General features: G+C 44.3%; 1 protein-coding gene across 1 annotated transcript in view; it reads right to left on the bottom strand.

The window, feature by feature from the left end:
- Nucleotides 1-196: 196 nt before the first annotated feature.
- ddx46 (DEAD (Asp-Glu-Ala-Asp) box polypeptide 46) overlaps nt 197-20,808 on the bottom strand; it is a 26,365-nt gene continuing 5,753 nt past the window's right edge. Inside the window, exons 9-23 of the mRNA XM_036989546.1 lie at nt 20,319-20,439; nt 17,914-18,089; nt 17,549-17,670; nt 14,635-14,713; nt 13,424-13,506; nt 13,105-13,269; nt 11,283-11,445; nt 9,318-9,511; nt 7,415-7,552; nt 6,986-7,135; nt 2,699-2,920; nt 2,387-2,605; nt 1,019-1,163; nt 787-860; nt 197-460 (exon numbers count right to left, since the gene is read on the bottom strand). Of these exons, the coding sequence (XP_036845441.1) occupies nt 413-460; nt 787-860; nt 1,019-1,163; nt 2,387-2,605; nt 2,699-2,920; nt 6,986-7,135; nt 7,415-7,552; nt 9,318-9,511; nt 11,283-11,445; nt 13,105-13,269; nt 13,424-13,506; nt 14,635-14,713; nt 17,549-17,670; nt 17,914-18,089; nt 20,319-20,439 (2,099 nt within the window). The 3' untranslated portion in view covers nt 197-412. The remainder of the gene's footprint in view (nt 461-786; nt 861-1,018; nt 1,164-2,386; nt 2,606-2,698; nt 2,921-6,985; nt 7,136-7,414; nt 7,553-9,317; nt 9,512-11,282; nt 11,446-13,104; nt 13,270-13,423; nt 13,507-14,634; nt 14,714-17,548; nt 17,671-17,913; nt 18,090-20,318; nt 20,440-20,808) is intronic.

Raw genomic sequence — 20,808 nt, 5'->3', positions numbered from 1 at the left:
TGACTTGCCTAGTTAAATAAAGGTAAAATAAAAAAATAAAAAAAACGACTTATGCTTAATGTTTAAGGACAAAATAAGCAAATGTTGGAATCATGGTGGTAGAGAACCCGTTACATTTTCAGCTGGTATATTATAGAACGGATATCAGATAGATTTTGCGCCGTGAAACCTAAAAAAAAAAAAATATTTAAAAAAGAAATCACGACTAAATCTCCACTTAAAGTACAGAGAGGAAACTTAGTCTAAAAGAGAAAGTACTCTCACGAGAACAATCCTACTCTCACGAGAACAATCCCTTCTGGAGGTCACTGGTCTTACAGTGAAAAAATATATACTAATACATTCTGAAACAAATATGATGAAACGTTGGAGAAAGAAGAAGTCACTGCGTCTGAGCCCAATCTCATCGTCACTACAAGACCTTGTATCTTCCTTTGCTGGTGGGTTGGTAGGAGTTTTGCTGAAATGAGAGAGAACATTTATTGAGCAATGAGAAACATTATTTATTTATTTTTAATAAAAAATTTCCCCCCCTCGCCAAGTTAATTACTTTTAATACATTCAACTTTTATTACTGGTGTTCATACAATGATGCAACCAACATGTAGACTGACACAAATGATTATAACATACATACATACATACATACATACATACATACATACATACATACATACATACATACATACATACATACATACATACATACATAGATAGATAGATAGATCTGAGATAACAGAGGACAGAACCATACATATGAATTCTATTTCTATGGCCAGAACTTACTAATCTGATAAGCTCCTCCTTGATGAGCCGAGTGATCTCAGCCTTGGCCTTCGTAACGGCCAGCTCATTTGCACCTGTCAATCAAATACATCAAAATATTACGACAAGTGACATCCATCAACAACAACAACAACAACAAAAAACCCACTCACTACTGCTAACATGCAACACTCAACTCTCCAACATTGGTGAAGACTTGGAAGTGGTCATTGCAAGTAGAATAGCTGCTTACTCTCAATAGCCAGGTAGATCTTGCGTTCTCCCTCTTTGGGCTCTTTGCCTGGAGGGAAGTAGGTTCCTCTGATGGTGATGGCTGCCTCAGAGTATTCTCCGATCCTCTGGAGGGCCTCCTTAGACGTGACCTTCCACCTCGCAGTCTGGTGGAACACAGGAAACAGACATTAACATCTTCCTGTTCGCTTAGGCCGTATTTATGACGACTTGCTGTCCCCAGTCCACCTGACTGTGCTGCTGCTCCAGTTTCAACTGTTCTGCCTTATTATTATTATTCGACCATGCTGGTCATTTATGAACATTTGAACATCTTGGCCATGTTCTGTTATAATCTCCACCAGGCACAGCCAGAAGAGGACTGGCCACCCCACATAGCCTGGTTCCTCTCTAGGTTTCTTCCTAGGTTTTGGCCTTTCTAGGGAGTTTTTCCTAGCCACCGTGCTTCTACACCTGCATCGCTTGCTGTTTGGGGTTTTAGGCTGGGTTTCTGTACAGCACTTTGAGATATCAGCTGATGTACGAAGGGCAATATAAATACATTTGATTTGATTTACAAAGCGTTGATATAGGGTTGTGTTTAGGTGGTACTGACCTCACAAAACGTCTCAGAGTAGGACAACAGAATTTTCATGTCACTACGACAACCGTCTACCGACATGTCAATAGATGTAGTATAAACCAGCTTTTAGTCTTGAAATCTTTGGTCGTTTAGTACACTATCGTATCCACTCTGCGAAGCCTCACATGTCAACCCTTAAAGAGATGAGTGAGGCTAAGGCTTAAGAGGGTGTGAACAATGCAGAATGGATGTAGACAAAGAAGAGCTCTCCAATAGGTGTACCAAAACAAGTTTATCAACTTTCAAAGCAGAATTACTTTCCCTTCATTCCTAAACTGTACGATATACCATTTTCCAACTCTGAGTCTCTACTTTAATCTAATGTTTAAAAAAAATATATATATATTTTCTTTTTTTTTTTTTTTTTTTTTTGCTACATAAAAGACCAAATCGAGCCGGTCGGTCACAAATACGAATAAGATCAACCAGTTTGTGTTTCACCGTCCGTCAAGGAACAGACATGGCAAATAGACCGTTCAGCGTTCAACTGAAAGAGAATCAGTATGATAAAGTAAAGCATAGTTCACATAGCAATGGTGAATACCTTTCATTTAGAGATTCAATGAGCAGAGTCCTCCACCTACACCCTAGTGTTAAGTCCCAAATGACAACATATTCCCTATGTAGTTTACTACTATTGACCAGGGCCCATAGGACACTGTCTAGGGATTAGGAAATAGGGTAAAAGTAGTGCACTATATAGGGAATAGGGTGGCATTTGGGATCCAGGCCCATATAAAAACTGACCTGAGGGAAATCATTGATTTCCAGCTCCTCTTCGTATCTCTTGACTGTCTCGGCCTGTTCAGCTGCCTGCCTCTCCTCCTCCAGCTTCTCCACAGGGATGTAGTTGAGCTTGGCGTTGATCTTCTCGGCCAGCTGCTCGGCGATGGTCTTCGCCGAGACGGAGGGGGCCATGATGGTGCCTCCTCTCAGGATGGCATTGGTGGCCTGTTGCATCACATCCTGTCCAGAGAGAGTAATGGATTATGTCAGGATGGAAGGTTGAAGACTACTAAAAAAAAAAACACACAGAAACACAGACCCACCCACACCCACCTGAGCCTCAGCCCCCAAGTTCTTCTGGGCGTTGATCCTGAGAGCCAGTCTCTTGGCCATCTCCAGTTTCTGGATGTTCCCAGCAGAGGGGGCACCGAGGTTGGCTAGGCCCCCTGCTGCTGCAGCCGCAACGGCCGCAGCGCTGGGCGGCCCTCCCCCTGGAGCCGACAGATCCTTCACCCTCTTCTTGGAGTTGAACATGCTCTCGATCTGCTCGTCAATCTGTAAGGACAGGGTGAGATATTGTGTCAATATAGTACGTATTCTATGAGGTTTTAGAAACGTATTGTTTGACCACAATGGATGGGATGCGATATACATTATCAAGAGTCTGGAACCAGATGAGTATTCCCTACATAACCCTAGTCTGGAACCAGGTGAGTGTTCCCTACATAACCCTAGTCTGGAACCAGGTGAGTGTTCCCTACATAACCCTAGTCTGGAACCAGGTGAGTGTTCCCTACATAACCCTAGTCTGGAACCAGGTGAGTGTTCCCTACATAACCCTAGTCTGGAACCAGGTGAGTGTTCCCTACATAACCCTAGTCTGGAACCAGATGAGTGTTCCCTACATAACCCTAGTCTGGAACCAGGTGAGTGTTCACTACATAACCCTAGTCTGGAACCAGGTGAGTGTTCCCTACATAACCCTAGTCTGGAACCAGGTGAGTGTTCCTACATAACCCTCTATAACCCTAGTCTGGAACCAGGTGAGTGTTTCCTACATAACCCTCTATAACCCTAGTCTGGAACCAGGTGAGTGTTCCCTACATAACCCTAGTCTGGAACCAGGTGAGTGTTCCCTACATAACCCTACATAACCCTAGTCTGGAACCAGGTGAGTGTTCCCTACATAACCCTAGTCTGGAACCAGGTGAGTGTTCCTACATAACCCTCTATAACCCTAGTCTGGAACCAGGTGAGTTTATAGGTCCCAAATGGCTCCCTACATAACCCTCTATACAAGCCCTTAACCAACAATGCAGTTCTAAGAAAAATAAGTAAACAAATGTAATAAAAATAACGAATTAAAGAGCAGCAGTGAAATAACAGTAGCGAGGCTACATACAAGCCACAGTTGGCATTCTACTCTAAGCTTTAGGAGAGTGTGGAACCTGTACTCGCATCCTGGGCCCTAGTCACATGATCAGAACCTGTACTCATATCCTGGGCCCAGGCTACATGATCAGAACCTGTACTCACATCCTGGGCCCTAGTCACATGATCAGAACCTGTACTCGCATCCTGGGCCCAGGCTACATGATCAGAACCTGTACTCACATCCTGGGCCCAGGCTACATGATCAGAACCTGTACTCGCATCCTGGGCCCTAGCTACATGATCAGAACCTGTACTCGCATCCTGGGCCCTAGCTACATGATCAGAACCTGTACTCGCATCCTGGGCCCTAGCTACATGATCAGAACCTGTACTCGCATCCTGGGCCCTAGCTACATGATCAGAACCTGTACTCATATCCTGGGCCCAGGCTACATGATCAGAACCTGTACTCGCATCCTGGGCCCTAGCTACATGATCAGAACCTGTACTCGCATCCTGGGCCCTAGCTACATGATCAGAACCTGTACTCGCATCCTGGGCCCTAGCTACATGATCAGAACCTGTACTCGCATCCTGGGCCCTAGCTACATGATCAGAACCTGTACTCATATCCTGGGCCCAGGCTACATGATCAGAACCTGTACTCGCATCCTGGGCCCTAGCTACATGATCAGAACCTGTACTCGCATCCTGGGCCCTAGCTACATGATCAGAACCTGTACTCGCATCCTGGGCCCTAGTCACATGATCAGAACCTGTACTCGCATCCTGGGCCCTAGCTACATGATCAGAACCTGTACTCATATCCTGGGCCCAGGCTACATGATCAGAACCTGTACTCGCATCCTGGGCCCAGGCTACATGATCAGAACCTGTACTCGCATCCTGGGCCCAGGCTACATGATCAGAACCTGTACTCGCATCCTGGGCCCAGGCTACATGATCAGAACCTGTACTCGCATCCTGGGCCCAGGCTACATGATCATAACCTGTACTCATATCCTGGGCCCTAGCTACATGATCAGAACCTGTACTCGCATCCTGGGCCCAGGCTACATGATCAGAACCTGTACTCATATCCTGGGCCCAGGCTACATGATCAGAACCTGTACTCGCATCCTGGGCCCAGGCTACATGATCATAACCTGTACTCGCATCCTGGGCCCAGGCTACATGATCATAACCTGTACTCATATCCTGGGCCCAGGCTACATGATCATAACCTGTACTCATATCCTGGGCCCAGGCTACATGATCAGAACCTGTACTCGCATCCTGGGCCCAGGCTACATGATCAGAACCTGTACTCGCATCCTGGGCCCTAGCTACATGATCAGAACCTGTACTCGCATCCTGGGCCCAGGCTACATGATCAGAACCTGTACTCGCATCCTGGGCCAAGGCTACATGATCATAACCTGTACTCATATCCTGGGCCCTAGCTACATGATCAGAACCTGTACTCGCATCCTGGGCCCAGGCTACATGATCAGAACCTGTACTCATATCCTGGGCCCAGGCTACATGATCAGAACCTGTACTCATATCCTGGGCCCAGGCTACATGATCATAACCTGTACTCGCATCCTGGGCCCAGGCTACATGATCATAACCTGTACTCGCATCCTGGGCCCAGGCTACATGATCATAACCTGTACTCGCATCCTGGGCCCAGGCTACATGATCATAACCTGTACTCATATCCTGGGCCCAGGCTACATGATCAGAACCTGTACTCGCATCCTGGGCCCAGGCTACATGATCAGAACCTGTACTCGCATCCTGGGCCCAGGCTACATGATCATAACCTGTACTCATATCCTGGGCCCAGGCTACATGATCAGAACCTGTACTCGCATCCTGGGCCCAGGCTACATGATCAGAACCTGTACTCGCATCCTGGGCCCAGGCTACATGATCAGAACCTGTACTCGCATCCTGGGCCCAGGCTACATGATCATAACCTGTACTCATATCCTGGGCCCTAGCTACATGATCAGAACCTGTACTCGCATCCTGGGCCCAGGCTACATGATCAGAACCTGTACTCGCATCCTGGGCCCAGGCTACATGATCAGAACCTGTACTCGCATCCTGGGCCCAGGCTACATGATCAGAACCTGTACTCATATCCTGGGCCCAGGCTACATGATCAGAACCTGTACTCGCATCCTGGGCCCAGGCTACATGATCAGAACCTGTACTCGCATCCTGGGCCCAGGCTACATGATCAGAACCTGTACTCGCATCCTGGGCCCTAGCTACATGATCAGAACCTGTACTCGCATCCTGGGCCCTAGCTACATGATCAGAACCTGTACTCGCATCCTGGGCCCAGGCTACATGATCAGAACCTGTACTCATATCCTGGGCCCTAGCTACATGATCAGAACCTGTACTCGCATCCTGGGCCCAGGCTACATGATCAGAACCTGTACTCACATGATCAGAACCTGTACTCACATCCTGGGCCCAGGCTACATGATCAGAACCTGTACTCATATCCTGGGCCCAGGCTACATGATCAGAACCTGTACTCGCATCCTGGGCCCAGGCTACATGATCAGAACCTGTACTCGCATCCTGGGCCCTAGCTACATGATCAGAACCTGTACTCGCATCCTGGGCCCTAGCTACATGATCAGAACCTGTACTCGCATCCTGGGCCCAGGCTACATGATCAGAACCTGTACTCGCATCCTGGGCCCAGGCTACATGATCAGAACCTGTACTCGCATCCTGGGCCCTAGCTACATGATCAGAACCTGTACTCACATCCAGGGCCCTAGCTACATGATCAGAACCTGTACTCACATCCAGGGCCCAGGCTACATGATCAGAACCTGTACTCACATGATCAGAACCTGTACTCACATCCTGGGCCCTAGCTACATGATCAGAACCTGTACTCACATCCAGGGCCCTAGTCACATGATCATAACCTGTACTCACATCCAGGGCCCTAGTCACATGATCAGAACCTGTACTCGCATCCTGGGCCCTAGTCACATGATCAGAACCTGTACTCGCATCCTGGGCCCTAGCTACATGATCAGAACCTGTACTCATATCCTGGGCCCAGGCTACATGATCAGAACCTGTACTCATATCCTGGGCCCAGGCTACATGATCAGAACCTGTACTCATATCCTGGGCCCTAGCTACATGATCAGAACCTGTACTCATATCCAGGGCCCTAGTCACATGACCAGAACCCGTACTCACATCCAGGGCTCCGTCCTCGTCATCAGAGTCCTGCAGACCCAGAGCGGCCTTCTGCAGCTTCTTCCTCTCGTTAGCCAGGGCATGCTCCGTCTCGTCAAACTTGAAGCCCTTCCCCGAGAACCCGCTGCTGCTCTTGATGCTTTTACCCTCCTGGGGAAAGAAAAAGGCCATTATAGAGAGAGTGTGTTACATTCACCTACTGATGACACAGTGCTAGCAGCAATGGGAAGTAAGCCAGCGACAAAACCGGTCTAATCTTGTTGAATATCGAGTTGAAGAAATAAAAATAAAAAAGGACACAGAATATAATATTGTAATTCGTTGCTGACAATCATCAGCTGTAATGCACAGTGTTTTTTTTTTGCTGGGCACACATAGACCGCTTCCACGACAACACAGGAACAGCACTACTTCAGAACTTCCTCTTACCGCTTGCCGTTGGTTTTTGAAGGACAGCCACAGCTGCTCCAGCTCCTTGGGCACAGGGGACCCTGAGAGCTCCAGGGCCTTGATGATGTCCCCGGCGTAGCGTGCCTGCTCATCTGTGATGAAGGTGTAGGCAAAGCCCTGGGACACAACAAAATCAGGGTGGTTTTAAAATTAGGGTTGTAACGGTACGCGTATTTGTTCCTGAACCGTTTCGTTACGGAACCTGGGTTCGGTCCGCGCGGTGAACCCTGAACACTAGGCCTATGCCTTCCACTGAAATGTGTCTACCACAGGTGATGCATGCCTCGTGTAAATCTGAGCTGGAAAAAAATAAAACACTTAAAAAAAAAAATGTTTAGCATTTTTTTTACCTAACTAGGCAAGTCAGTTAAGAACAAATTCTTATTTTCAATGACGGCCTAGTGGGTTAACTGGTCTAGGAACAGTGGGTTAACTGCCTGTTCAGGGGCAGAACGACAGATTTGTACCTTGTCAGCTCAGGGATTTGAACTTGCAACCTTCCGGTTACTAGTCCAACGCTCTAACCACTAGGCTACCCTGCCGCCTCGCTATTCCCATTAAAACTACTAAAGCCTATGCAGACACTGTAATCAAAATTCAAGACTTAAATTGTCGCATTTCAAAACTGTTCCATTATAAGGCGCAGCGGGGAACTAATTCTGTACGATGGGTTGGATAAACCAGGAGGATTCTCCATCATCGTTGAAATATCCTGTTTTTTTGGGAACATTTTTGGCTTCCCAAGTAGATTACAATGGCGATGGACAGAGAGAGTATGTCACCACTGCTCAACGAGAATAGCCTGTGCAGATGCCAACACCTCAAACGCGGTGACACATTTAGGCCGACATTATTCGTACCAAAGAAGAAGACGTAAAATATATATGCATTCTAGCTGATTCTGGACCGAATAAATTATAAGAGTGAAGGTAGAAGGTTTATAGCCGTGGATATGCACATATTCTCGCTGGCTGAGAAGAATAGGGAGTTTTAGCATCTTGTGAAAATGCTCGAGCAACGTTACGAACTTTGCCCTCTCTGACATATTTCAGCAAACGGGCAGTACCCGGCTCTAACGGGCAGTACCCGGCTCTAACGGGCAGTACCCGGCTCTAACTAAGCAAGCTTAAGCCGAAGTTGTCAATGACTTGGCCAATGCACCCTGTCTTGCGCTTACTACAGATGGACGGACATCCAGGCTACATAGCTATTCAACAACGACAGCCCATCCCCAATTTTCCCTGGATTTGGGAAATGTGAAGTGCCAATGCTACAGACCCTTTTTTTGAAGTGTGAATATTTGTTCTCTTTGTAAGGAAACATAGTGTAAGGCCTATACAATGTCTGAGCCTTGTTTACATGGCGGACTTTACAAGCATATTTCACTGTATTTTAGTGTTCTTGTTGATGAGTAACAATTTTTGTTTTCCCTTTAAGAAAATCCAAAGTGTTGTTTATTGCTGATTAGTGCTCTCATCAGGAGTTATATTATTATATTTTTTTTAACCTTTATTTAACTAGGCAAGTCAGTTAATTAAGAACAAATTCTTATTTTCGATGACGGCCGAGGAACAGTGGGTTAACTGCCTTGTTCCGGGGCAGAACGACAGATTTGTACCTTGTCAGCTCGGGGATTTGAACTTGCAACCTTCCGGTTACTAGTCCAACGCCCCAATCCGCCCCAATCAATCAAATGCATCTTTTTTTCTAATATGGTTGAAGAGGTCCTTGGAGGGGATAAAAAAATAAAATTAAAAAAACATTTTTGCCCAGTAATTTGTTCCATTTTAGTGATCAGAATTCCTGGAATTCTTGATAAACTAGTAACCACAATGAATTAGTTTGATGGACAACTAGGGTATCGTACAGGACCACTACTCACTTTGTTCCCGGCTCTCCCGGTACGTCCAGCCCTGTGGACATAGTCCTCGTAGTGGTTGGGACAGTTGTAGTTGACGACCAGGATCAACTGCTTGATGTCCAGCCCTCTGGCTGCCACAGAGGTGGCCACCATTAGCCGACACGCCCCGTTCTTAAAATCATTGATGACGCTGTCTCTGTCGTACTGGTCAATGCCTACATTGAGGGGACGGAGATAAACAGACGCTTGTTATCAAATGATATAGTTCAAAACAACGGACATGAGAAAGGCAAAATGTTTATCTGCCATAAATAAACATGGTTTAATTAGAAGGTATAAATAAGGAAAATGGTCTAGGAGACGATGAGCTCAGCCCGGTCACTTTCAATCCCTGAACTAACTGAATGAGCTCAGCCCGGTCACTTTCAAAACCTGAACTAACTGAATGAGCTCCGCCCGGTCACTTTCAAACCCTGAACTAACTGAATGAGCTCAGCCTGGTTACTTTCAATCCCTGAACTAACTGAATGAGCTCAGCCTGGTTACTTTCAATCCCTGAACTAACTGAATGAGCTCAGCCTGGTTACTTTCAATCCCTGAACTAACTGAATGAGCTCAGCCTGGTTACTTTCAATCCCTGAACTAACTGAATGAGCTCAGCCTGGTTACTTTCAATCCCTGAACTAACTGAATGAGCTCAGCCTGGTCACTTTCAAACCCTGAACTAACTGAATGAGCTCAGCCCGGTCACTTTCAAACCCTGAACTAACTGAATGAGCTCCGCCCGGTCACTTTCAAACCCTGAACTAACTGAATGAGCTCCGCCCGGTCACTTTCAAACCCTGAACTAACTGAATGAGCTCCGCCCGGTCACTTTCAAACCCTGAACTAACTGAATGAGCTCAGCCTGGTTACTTTCAATCCCTGAACTAACTGAATGAGCTCAGCCTGGTTACTTTCAATCCCTGAACTAACTGAATGAGCTCAGCCTGGTTACTTTCAATCCCTGAACTAACTGAATGAGCTCAGCCTAGTTACTTTCAATCCCTGAACTAACTGAATGAGCTCAGCCTGGTTACTTTCAATCCCTGAACTAACTGAATGAGCTCAGCCTGGTTACTTTCAATCCCTGAACTAACTGAATGAGCTCAGCCTGGTCACTTTCAAACCCTGAACTAACTGAATGAGCTCAGCCTGGTTACTTTCAATCCCTGAACTAACTGAATGAGCTCAGCCTGGTCACTTTCAAACCCTGAACTAACTGAATGAGCTCAGCCTGGTTACTTTCAATCCCTGAACTAACTGAATGAGCTCAGCCTGGTCACTTTCAAACCCTGAACTAACTGAATGAGCTCAGCCTGGTTACTTTCAATCCCTGAACTAACTGAATGAGCTCAGCCTGGTCACTTTCAAACCCTGAACTAACTGAATGAGCTCAGCCTGGTTACTTTCAATCCCTGAACTAACTGAATGAGCTCAGCCTGGTCACTTTCAAACCCTGAACTAACTGAATGAGCTCAGCCCGGTCACTTTCAAACCCTGAACTAACTGAATGAGCTCAGCCTGGTCACTTTCAAACCCTGAACTAACTGAATGAGCTCAGCCTGGTCACTTTCAAACCCTGAACTAACTGAATGAGCTCAGCCCGGCCACTTTCAAACCCTGAACTAACTGAATGAGCTCAGCCCGGTCACTTTCAAACCCTGAACTAACTCAGTGTGTCCCAAATGCCACCCAATTCTCTACTTCAGGGGTATTCAACTCAAGACCCTACGATGTCCCGAACTAGCTGCTTTTCTGGTCTACCTGATAATTAAAAATTGCACACACACCTGGTGTCCCAGGTCTAAATCACTTCCTGATTGGAACTGTCTTCAAGGTCCAGAGTTGAGTTTGAAGGTGCTACTTTTGACCAGAGGACCAATTTTGTGGGCGGAGGCCTCAGACTAATGACAATAGAACACGGGTGCGTTTGTATGACATTACCTCCGTGCAGAGACATGCAGGGGTAGGAGGCCTTCATCAAGTCTTTGAGCAGCCCGTCAGCATGCTCCTGTTTGTCCACAAAGATGATGACCGAGCCCTTCTCCTGGTAATGGCCAAGGATCTCAAGCAGCTTCAGGAACTTCTGGTCCTCCTCAATTACCAGCTAGGTGGAGAGAAGACATGATGAGGTGAAACAATGGATGTCTATGTGACTTCAGCTAGATAAGAGAGAAATGGCAGTAATACTAATTTAACAAATGACCAATATGGAATATGTAAAAGATGGATGGTGGTGCCATTGACAAAAATAGGAGACATATTCTTATTCATGGTGAATAGTTAAGGACTATTTCCACCTTTCCACCTTCCACTATTTCCACCTTTCATTTCATTTAAAAAAATTTAAAAAAATTCTAAAAACATAATTCCACTTTGACATTATGGGGTACTTTGTGTAGGCCACAACATCCAAAATCTAACCCATGTTTTTTTTTAATTTAGACTAACACAAAAATGTGAAATAAGTTTTAAAAAAAAGGTGTGAATACATTCTGAAGCCACCGAAACAAAAAAAATGAAATGCCAAACGTCTAAAGTGTCCCATGTTTTCATGAGCTGAAATAAAATCCCAGAAATTGTTCACACTACACAAAAAGTTGATTTATCTCAAATTTGTTTACATCCCTGTTAATGAGAATTTCTCCTTTGCCAAGATAATCCATCCACCTGACAGGTGTGGCATATCAAGAAGCTGATTAAACAGTATGATCAATACACAGGTGCACCTTGTGCTGGGGACAATAAAAGGCCACTCTAAAATGTGCCGTTTTGTCCCAAAAACACAATGCTACAGATGATGTCAAGTTTTGAGGGAGAGTGGAATTGGCATGCCGACTGCAGGAATGCCCTTAATTTCTCTACCATAAGCCGCCTCCAACGTTGTTTTAGAGAATTTGGCAGTACATCCAACCGGCCTCACAACCACAGACCACGTGTAACCACGCCAGTCCAGGACCACCACATCCGGCTTCTTCACCTGCGGGATCATCTGAGACCAGCCACCCGGACAGCTGATAAAACTGTGGGTTTGCACAACCAAAGAATTTCTACACAAACTTTTTTTTTTTTTAAACCGCCTCAGGGAAGTTCATCGGTGTGCTCGTCGTCCTCACCAGGGTCTTGACTTGCCTGCAGTTTAGCATCGTAACGGACTTCAGTGGGAAAATGCTTTTTTTCCTTGAGCGGATGTTCAGGAGGCCGGAACAAAATTCCAAATAATTTGTAAAACTGTTCAATTTAAAAATCGCAAGAAGACCAAACAGATATAATATTTGAATAAAACACAATTTCAAACTTTTCTTACATTGGTATACGATCTCTTACAGTATTTCCTGTATCTGTGTTATGTGTGGGAAGAGTCCGGAACAGATTTCCAAAATGTTAAATCACCTGGAGCTGATTTGCTAGTGTTTTTACTGTCTTATGTCCCAAAAATTTTGTTCGCAAAATTTGAGGAGCAAAATAAAATGACTGGCCTGTGGGCCGCCAGTTGCGTAACCCTGCTCTGACAGGATGGTTTACATATGATATCCTGTGTAGAACAGGAGTTTTTTTTCATCACATGACTGACTGACAAGGAATAACTCCGGGCCCTATCCACAGGGCACCAAAAAAAAAAAAGGTTAAAGAGATGGAACTCGCACCCTATTCCCGTTATAGTGCACTACTTTTGACCAGAGCCCTATGGTCCTTGGTCAAAAGTAGTGCACTATAAAACGGTAACATTTAGGACACACAGAGAATGTAAAAAGGCCAGTCTTACCACATGTTGCTCCACATCGGAGCACACCACGCTCCTGCCTCCCACCTGCACCTCGATGGGCTTGGACAGTATCCTCCTGGCCAGTGCCTCCATGGCCCGCGGGAACGTAGCGGAGAACATGACCGTCTGCCGGTCTGGACGCACGTTGTCCATGATACGCATCACCTGGGGGAAGGAACATTACAGGAGAGGACATTACCTATTATTCTGGTGCCCCGGGGTCAGGTCTAAATAGCTGCGATAACATGAAATGATGCGATTTTTCTTAAGAAAGTCGATTTTCCTTTAAAAAAAAAACACGTAATGTGCGTCTGTCTACCTGTGGCTCAAAGCCCATGTCGAACATTCTATCCGCCTCGTCCACGACCACGTATGTGGCTCGTCGCAGGTTTGTGACTCGACCTACACACCCAAGGAAAAGTATAGTGACACAGGAAAACAAGTTACTCTCTGGTAAGTGGGCTCACCCAAAGCTTTCACACAAAGTTCCTGAACCTCCTGGTAAATTTACCTCAACAAGCCTAAAAACAAATACAAAAAAAAAAAATATATATATATATATTTTTTTTTTTAAAGGCTTCCCTTTTCCTAAGGCATTAAATATTTCACTTCAATTCACACAGCTGCCATTTATTGTGTTCAGGCCTACTGTTAAGCGGACAGATTATTAGGTTTCTACATGGGTCTCGTCTTGCGTACCATCTCAGGGGCACGAGGAACCTGTAAAAACGTCAGAAAAACAGCCAATACAATAAAAGAGATGAGGCCACGTCAAAGCACTATGTTGACCTCCTTTTTCACCTACAAAACGCAACAGAGAGATTACCTGGCATGTGCGGAAGGAAAGAGCGCTATAAAAAAAAACTGTGCGTTTTATTACATGATTCTATTTTTAAAATGTAGCATTTACACACACTTACACACACAGTCATAAAACAACACTGACTTTTAAATACGAATGTAAACATATTCACACTTGTCGGACAACAACCATGTTCTACTTTAGGCTTCACATGTCATTCAAATCCACACACACACACACACACGAGTGAAAATGTCTGACTTTTGTACATGACTAACAAGGAAACTTGACTTGGGATAAAGGTTTGTGGAAAGCTTGACTTACGCCTCTGAACGTGAGGACCACCCACGAGGCAGTATCGTCTCTTCACCTACTTGTAATTATTTCTTCAGGGAACACTTCAACACTTCAAAAATGGTCGGATATGATTCCCAAGGCGGTCGGTCAGATAACGTTGACAGTTTTAGTAAACAAAAAGACGTACCGACTTGACTCTCGTACGGAAACATTTCATGCAAAGCAGGACATTTTACATCTCGCTTTCTATCAGTACGTTGGTCAGAAAGAGACCTTTCTAAGTGTCAAAATAATTATAACACTGGACATTGCACACACACACACACACACACACACTGCAGGTTTCTCACATATCAGAAATCCCTGTCATTATATGTTAACGGGATACAATCGACACACAAGAGAGCTATGAGACAAGGTGTGTCACTCACCGCTGTTGGCACCTAACATGTCAATCATTCGCCCTGGTGTGCACACAATGATCTCTGCTCCCCTCTTCAGCTCAGCAATCTGCATCACAAGCAAGAAACAAACCATTTTTTTTTTTTAAATAACGATATTCAACCAACGTACAATCCAGTTCGCCTTTTCCTAACTGATTATAGGGCTTGACATTTACTTTAATAACTACTTGTCCAAAAGCTCAAGGTCACAAGTCGCCCCCCGCCCCCCAAAAAAAGGTCTGTAACACCATGTATGCGATGAACCAACACTTTGTATGATGCGATGAACAACTTTACAAAATAAAAATGTATTTTCTAATCATTTTAACCTTAGAGAATCCGACAGAATTGGAGGTTACACTATGCCTACTGGGCTTCTCTGTATATTCAAGCCTGTCTTAAAACACCGCACTGCCCCTTTAAAAGGCTCTCCTGGAAGATGGTTGGCCACACTTGGGAGCTTATCAAACATAGAAATTTTACAACCAAATACTTTTTATGTCCTTATAAAATAATTCCCTCCAGGGGCTCGAAATGAAGGGCGAACCGTTGATTCAAATTATTAAGACGGTTGAAAACAGACTCTGGGACAGTTCTGGGACGACATATCTAAAATGTATTCACCCACTGCACTTTCAAACATTTTTAAAAAGCAAACGAGGCTGATGCAACAGATCAGACCGTTTAGCTTAAAATGTTGGTCAAGTTTTAATTTCTGCTGTGATCTGTTGCATCAGCCTCATCGCATTAAAAAATTAATAAAAATGAAAACAACTATATGCAATTAGCAGGAAACTCCAGTTCTCAAAAGCACACTCAAGGGGTTTCATGTGACAGATAAAAATATCCTGTTAGAAATTAAGTGGAGAGTTAAAGATGTGTCAACTAGCATGGGTTGCTAATATAACTATTGATGCAACAACTAGCATGGGATGCTAATATAACTACTGATGCAACAACTAGCATGGGATGCTAATATGACTACTGATGTAACAACTAGCATGGGTTGCTAATATGACTACTGATGCAACAACTAGCATGGGCTGCTAATATAACTATTGATGCAACAACTAGCATGGGATGCTAATATGACTACTGATGCAACAACTAGCATGGGTTGCTAATATGACTACTGATGCAACAACTAGCACGGGTTGCTAATATGACTACTGATGCAACAACTAGCATGGGTTGCTAATATGACTACTGATGCAACAACTAGCATGGGCTGCTAATATAACTATTGATGCAACAACTAGCATGGGTTGCTAATATGACTACTGATGCAACAACTAGCATGGGCTGCTAATATAACTATTGATGCAACAACTAGCATGGGATGCTAATATGACTACTGATGCAACAACTAGCATGGGCTGCTAATATAACTATTGATGCAACAACTAGCATGGGATGCTAATATGACTACTGATGCAACAACTAGCATGGGTTGCTAATATGACTACTGATGCAACAACTAGCACGGGTTGCTAATATGACTACTGATGCAACAACTAGCATGGGATGCTAATATAACTATTGATGCAACAACTAGCATGGGATGCTAATATGACTACTGATGCAACAACTAGCATGGGTTGCTAATATGACTACTGATGCAACAACTAGCACGGGTTGCTAATATGACTACTGATGCAACAACTAGCATGGGATGCTAATATAACTATTGATGCAACAACTAGCACGGGTTGCTAATATGACTATTGATGCAACAACTAGCACGGGTTGCTAATATAACTATTGATGCAACAACTAGCATGGGATGCTAATATAACTATTGATGCAACAACTAGCATGGGTTACTAATGACGAGAAATATGCATTGGTTGCCGGACAATAAAATTGTTAATTTGAAACCCAATAAAACATGAGAATATGCCATGGCAACCAGTATTTAAGTGTATATAAAATAATTCCCCTCAACATTTCTATTGTCAGATTTCAGCTAGGCTACTTAGAAACAAAGACATGTTTCATAAAATTATAAAACGTCTAGGTTTTAAACAATTCAGTTTATGGCTAAAACTTTTTTTTGTTTAAAAAAAAATGCTGACAGCCACTGTCCTTCACTTTCCTGGTCTTATGACTATTTAATCTGAACGAACCATGCCTCCAGTATGTTCGACAAAACCAAGCCTTTTAGACACTAACACAACTTATCCTTCATTATATTTAGGCAAACATGAATACCGTTTAGCCCATATTTAATATACTTAAAAAGTCTCAAAGTTTGGCATCATTTTATGGCGCCTCCCTCATGTCGGCATCGGTTTGGACATGAGGCTGTAGCCAATATGCATCTCACCTATACTTTGACATGTATTTTGTACATGAAAAATACATTTGAATATTATGCCAATGTTGGCGCCTCTGATCCAATTCTGATTGGAGTAGGCCAACTGTTTGACAGTGATGTTTAAAAAAAATATATATATATATATATATATATATATATATATATATATTGTCCATTCAGACAACTTAAATCTATATTCTTCTTGTCCAACAATTTTTTTGTTTGTTTACTTGTCCCAGACAAGAGAACAAGCATTAATGCTGTGTTTTCATGTGTTGCTGCCACACTATGGTCTTAGGTCTCTCTTTATGTAGTGTTATGGTGGTCTCTCTCGTCGTGATGTGCGTTTTGGCCCATATTTTATGTTTAATCCCAGCCCCATGTCGCCGCAGGAGGTCTTTTGCCTTCTGGTAGGCAGTCATTGTAAATAAGAATGTTCTTAACTGATTTCCCTAGTTAAATAAGACTTTAAAAAATGTATGTAGAGCCCTGCATTATTCAAACCTACAACCCAGGATTTCTTTAAATACAATGTACAATTTTTTATTTTTTTTAATCATCATGGTAAATCGTAATTGGTTCTACCTGTTCACTAATCCCAGTGCCTCCATATACACACACCACCCTCAGGTTCAGAGGCTTGGAGAACTTCTTGCACTCCTTGGTGATCTGCAGAGCCAGCTCTCTAGTGGGAGTCATGATCACAGCTGAATGGGGGAAAGAGAACGGACAAATAGAACTCAAGACAACATACTCTCATCGTCTATTTGCCCTTACAAAATACAGCACCTTCCTTGAACAGCTGTCATATCGTTTGATAGGACCCTTCTGCTCAGCAAATTAAAATTGTGATTTACACATGGAAAGCAGAGACGCCAGCATTCAGGTTCATTTAGGTGTAATTGATATGGGGCTGTATGACAGAAAACTAGTATAAAAGGGGCCCTTACCGATGGGTCCCTCAGCCTCCTCCAGGGGCCTCTGGTCCATGATGTGACGGTACATGGGAAGGAGGAAAGCGATGGTCTTTCCACTGCCGGTCTTAGCGATGCCAATGAGATCTCTCCCAGACATGATGGCTGGAATGGCCTGAGCCTGGATGGGGGTGGGCTTCTCATAGCTGTGTCTGGAGATGTGAAGACAACATCACTTAACACACCTATCTAGAAGTGTATGGCAAGAGAATCACAGGCGACATCAGCACTGAGCTAAAAAAGGCTAGAGCTGCCGCTTTCAAGGAGCGGGACACTAATCCGGATGCTAAGCCCTCCGACAAACCATCAAACAGGCAAAGCATCAAACAGGCAAAGCATCAAACCATCAAGGATTACAAATAGAAACCCAGCCGTGAGCTGTCCAGTGACGCAAGCCTACAAGACAAGCTAGATACCTTCTTCTATGCTTGTGTCGATGCTAGCAACACTAAACCATCCATGAGAGCCCCAGCTGTTCCGGAAGACAGTGTGATCACGCTCTCCGTAGCCGATGTGAGTAAGACCTTTAAACAAGTTAACATTCACAAGGCTGCAGGGCCAGACGGATTACCAGGACGCGTACTGAGAGCATGCGCTGACCAGCTGTCAAGTGTCTTCACTGACATTTTCAGTCTGTAATACCTACATGTTTCATGCAGACCACATTAGTCCATGTGCCCAAGAATGCAGAAGTAACTTGCCTAAATGACTACCGACTCATTACACTCTCAAAGCATTTCATGGCTACAGATGTAAAGCTGGTCATGGCTCACATCAACACCATCATCCCAGACACCCTGGACCCAATTTGCATACTGCCCCAATAGATGACAATCTCCATTGCACTCCACACTACCCTTTCCCACCCGGACAAAAGGAACACCTATGTGAGAATGCTATTCATTGAATACCGTTCAGCGTGCAACACCATAGTGCCCTCCAAGCTCATCACTTAGCTAAAAGACTCAGGGACTAAGCATCTCCCTCGCAACTTGATCCTGGACTTCCTGATGGGCCGCCCACAGGTGGTAAGGGAGACAACACAACCGCCACGCTGATCCTCAACACAGGGGCCCCTCAGGGGTGCATGCTTAGTCCCATCCTGTACACCCTGTTCACTCACGACTGCGTGGCCACGCACGACTCCAACACCATCATTAAGTTTGCTGATGACACGACGGTGGTAGGCCTGATTACCAACAACGATGAGACAGCCTTTAGGGAGGAGGTCAGAGACCTGGCAGGGAGATGCCAGGACAACAATAGCCTCTCCCTCAGCAAGACAAAAATGAGCTGTTCGTGGACTACAGGAAACGGAGGGCCGAGAATGCCACCCCCCTCGACGGGGTTGTAGCGGAGCCTCTTCATTTCAGGAGGCTGAAAATATTCGACATGGGCCCTCAGATCCTGAAAACGTTCTACAACTGCACCATTGAGAGCATCTTGACTGGCTGCATTACCACTTCGTATGGCAACTGCTTGGCATCCTACCGCAAGGCGTTACAAAGGGTAATGCGTACAGCCCGGTACATCACTGGGCCCAAGCTCCCTGCCATCTAGGACCTCTATACCAGGCGGTGTTAGAGGAAAGCCCAAGAAGGATGTGCATCAGTAAGTGGTACTGATGCACCAAGTCTAGAACCAACAGGACCCTGAACAGCTTCTACCCCCAAGCCATGAAACTGCTAAATAGTTAGTTAAATAGTTAACCAATAGTTACCCGGAATATATGCATTGACCCTTTTTTGCACCAACTGTTTTGGCTTATCACATACGCTGCCGTTACATTGTAAATAATCTATCCTGTTGCCTAGTCACTTTATCCCTACCTATATGTACAGTACATATCTACCGCCATTACCTCGTACCCCTGCACATCGACTTGGTATTGGTACCCGTGTGTATATAGCAAAATTATCGTAACTCATTGTGTATTTATTCCATGTGTTATTCTTTTAAATAAATATTATTTTTTACTTTTTGTTTCTCTGCATTGTTGGAAAGGACCCGTAAGTAAGCAATTCACTGTTAAGTAGATCCACTGTAGATTATTTCACATTGAAAATCACAGTAGCAGGGGGTTTAGAAACCATCACACCTACTCCATACCAGTTCCCTCTATAGTGCACTATTAAGGCTCTGGTCTAAAGTAGTGCACTATATAGGGAATAGGGATCCATAGGACTCTGGTCAAAAGTAGTGCACTATAGAGGGAATAAGGTGCCATTTGGCCAGTCTGTTGTATACAAAAGTATGTGACATTTCGGATTTGATCAACTGCCGATTACATAACAGATATATGTTAAGGTCCTATTCATTTGGACCAATAGGTAACTTACTAATATCTGCTACAATGTAAAACTTTTGTCTGCGACACTCACCTCTTCAGTGCACTTAGGATCTTCATTGACGTGCCACACTGAACCCATGACTTGATGGGCTTGGGGCAACCTTTTCCTTTGACTGCGATTCCCTCCAGGTCCAGCCTGTGGACATTCACCTCTGTATGCAGTCATCAAAAGGAAAGGAGTTAGATCAATGATGGGCAACTTTGATAAGGGGACACACACACAATTTTTTTAAACTCATGACGGGCCGCAGTGGCTCGCAGGTCTCCGTTAATTTAATGCAATTCTACACATTTTGCCGTGGGGGCGTGGAGTAATGTTTGCAAATATATATATAAATAAATAAATATATAAATAAAGACTTTGTTAGTCACTCTCACTCAGAAATCATATTTATATATATATAATTTTTGAGTGAGAGTGACTAACAAAGTCAATGCCACCCCCGGCTGGAAATTCGGCCATGATTACCACAAGTTTAGATAGCTGTCCGCTAGACTAATTTACCAATCTACCATTATTT

The sequence above is a fragment of the Oncorhynchus mykiss genome, chromosome 10 (genome assembly GCF_013265735.2).
Source record: "Oncorhynchus mykiss isolate Arlee chromosome 10, USDA_OmykA_1.1, whole genome shotgun sequence".
In the NCBI taxonomy this organism is placed as follows: Eukaryota; Metazoa; Chordata; class Actinopteri; order Salmoniformes; family Salmonidae; genus Oncorhynchus; species Oncorhynchus mykiss.
The sequence above is the reverse complement of the archived record's forward strand: the minus strand, read 5'-3'. Positions and strand labels throughout refer to the sequence as shown.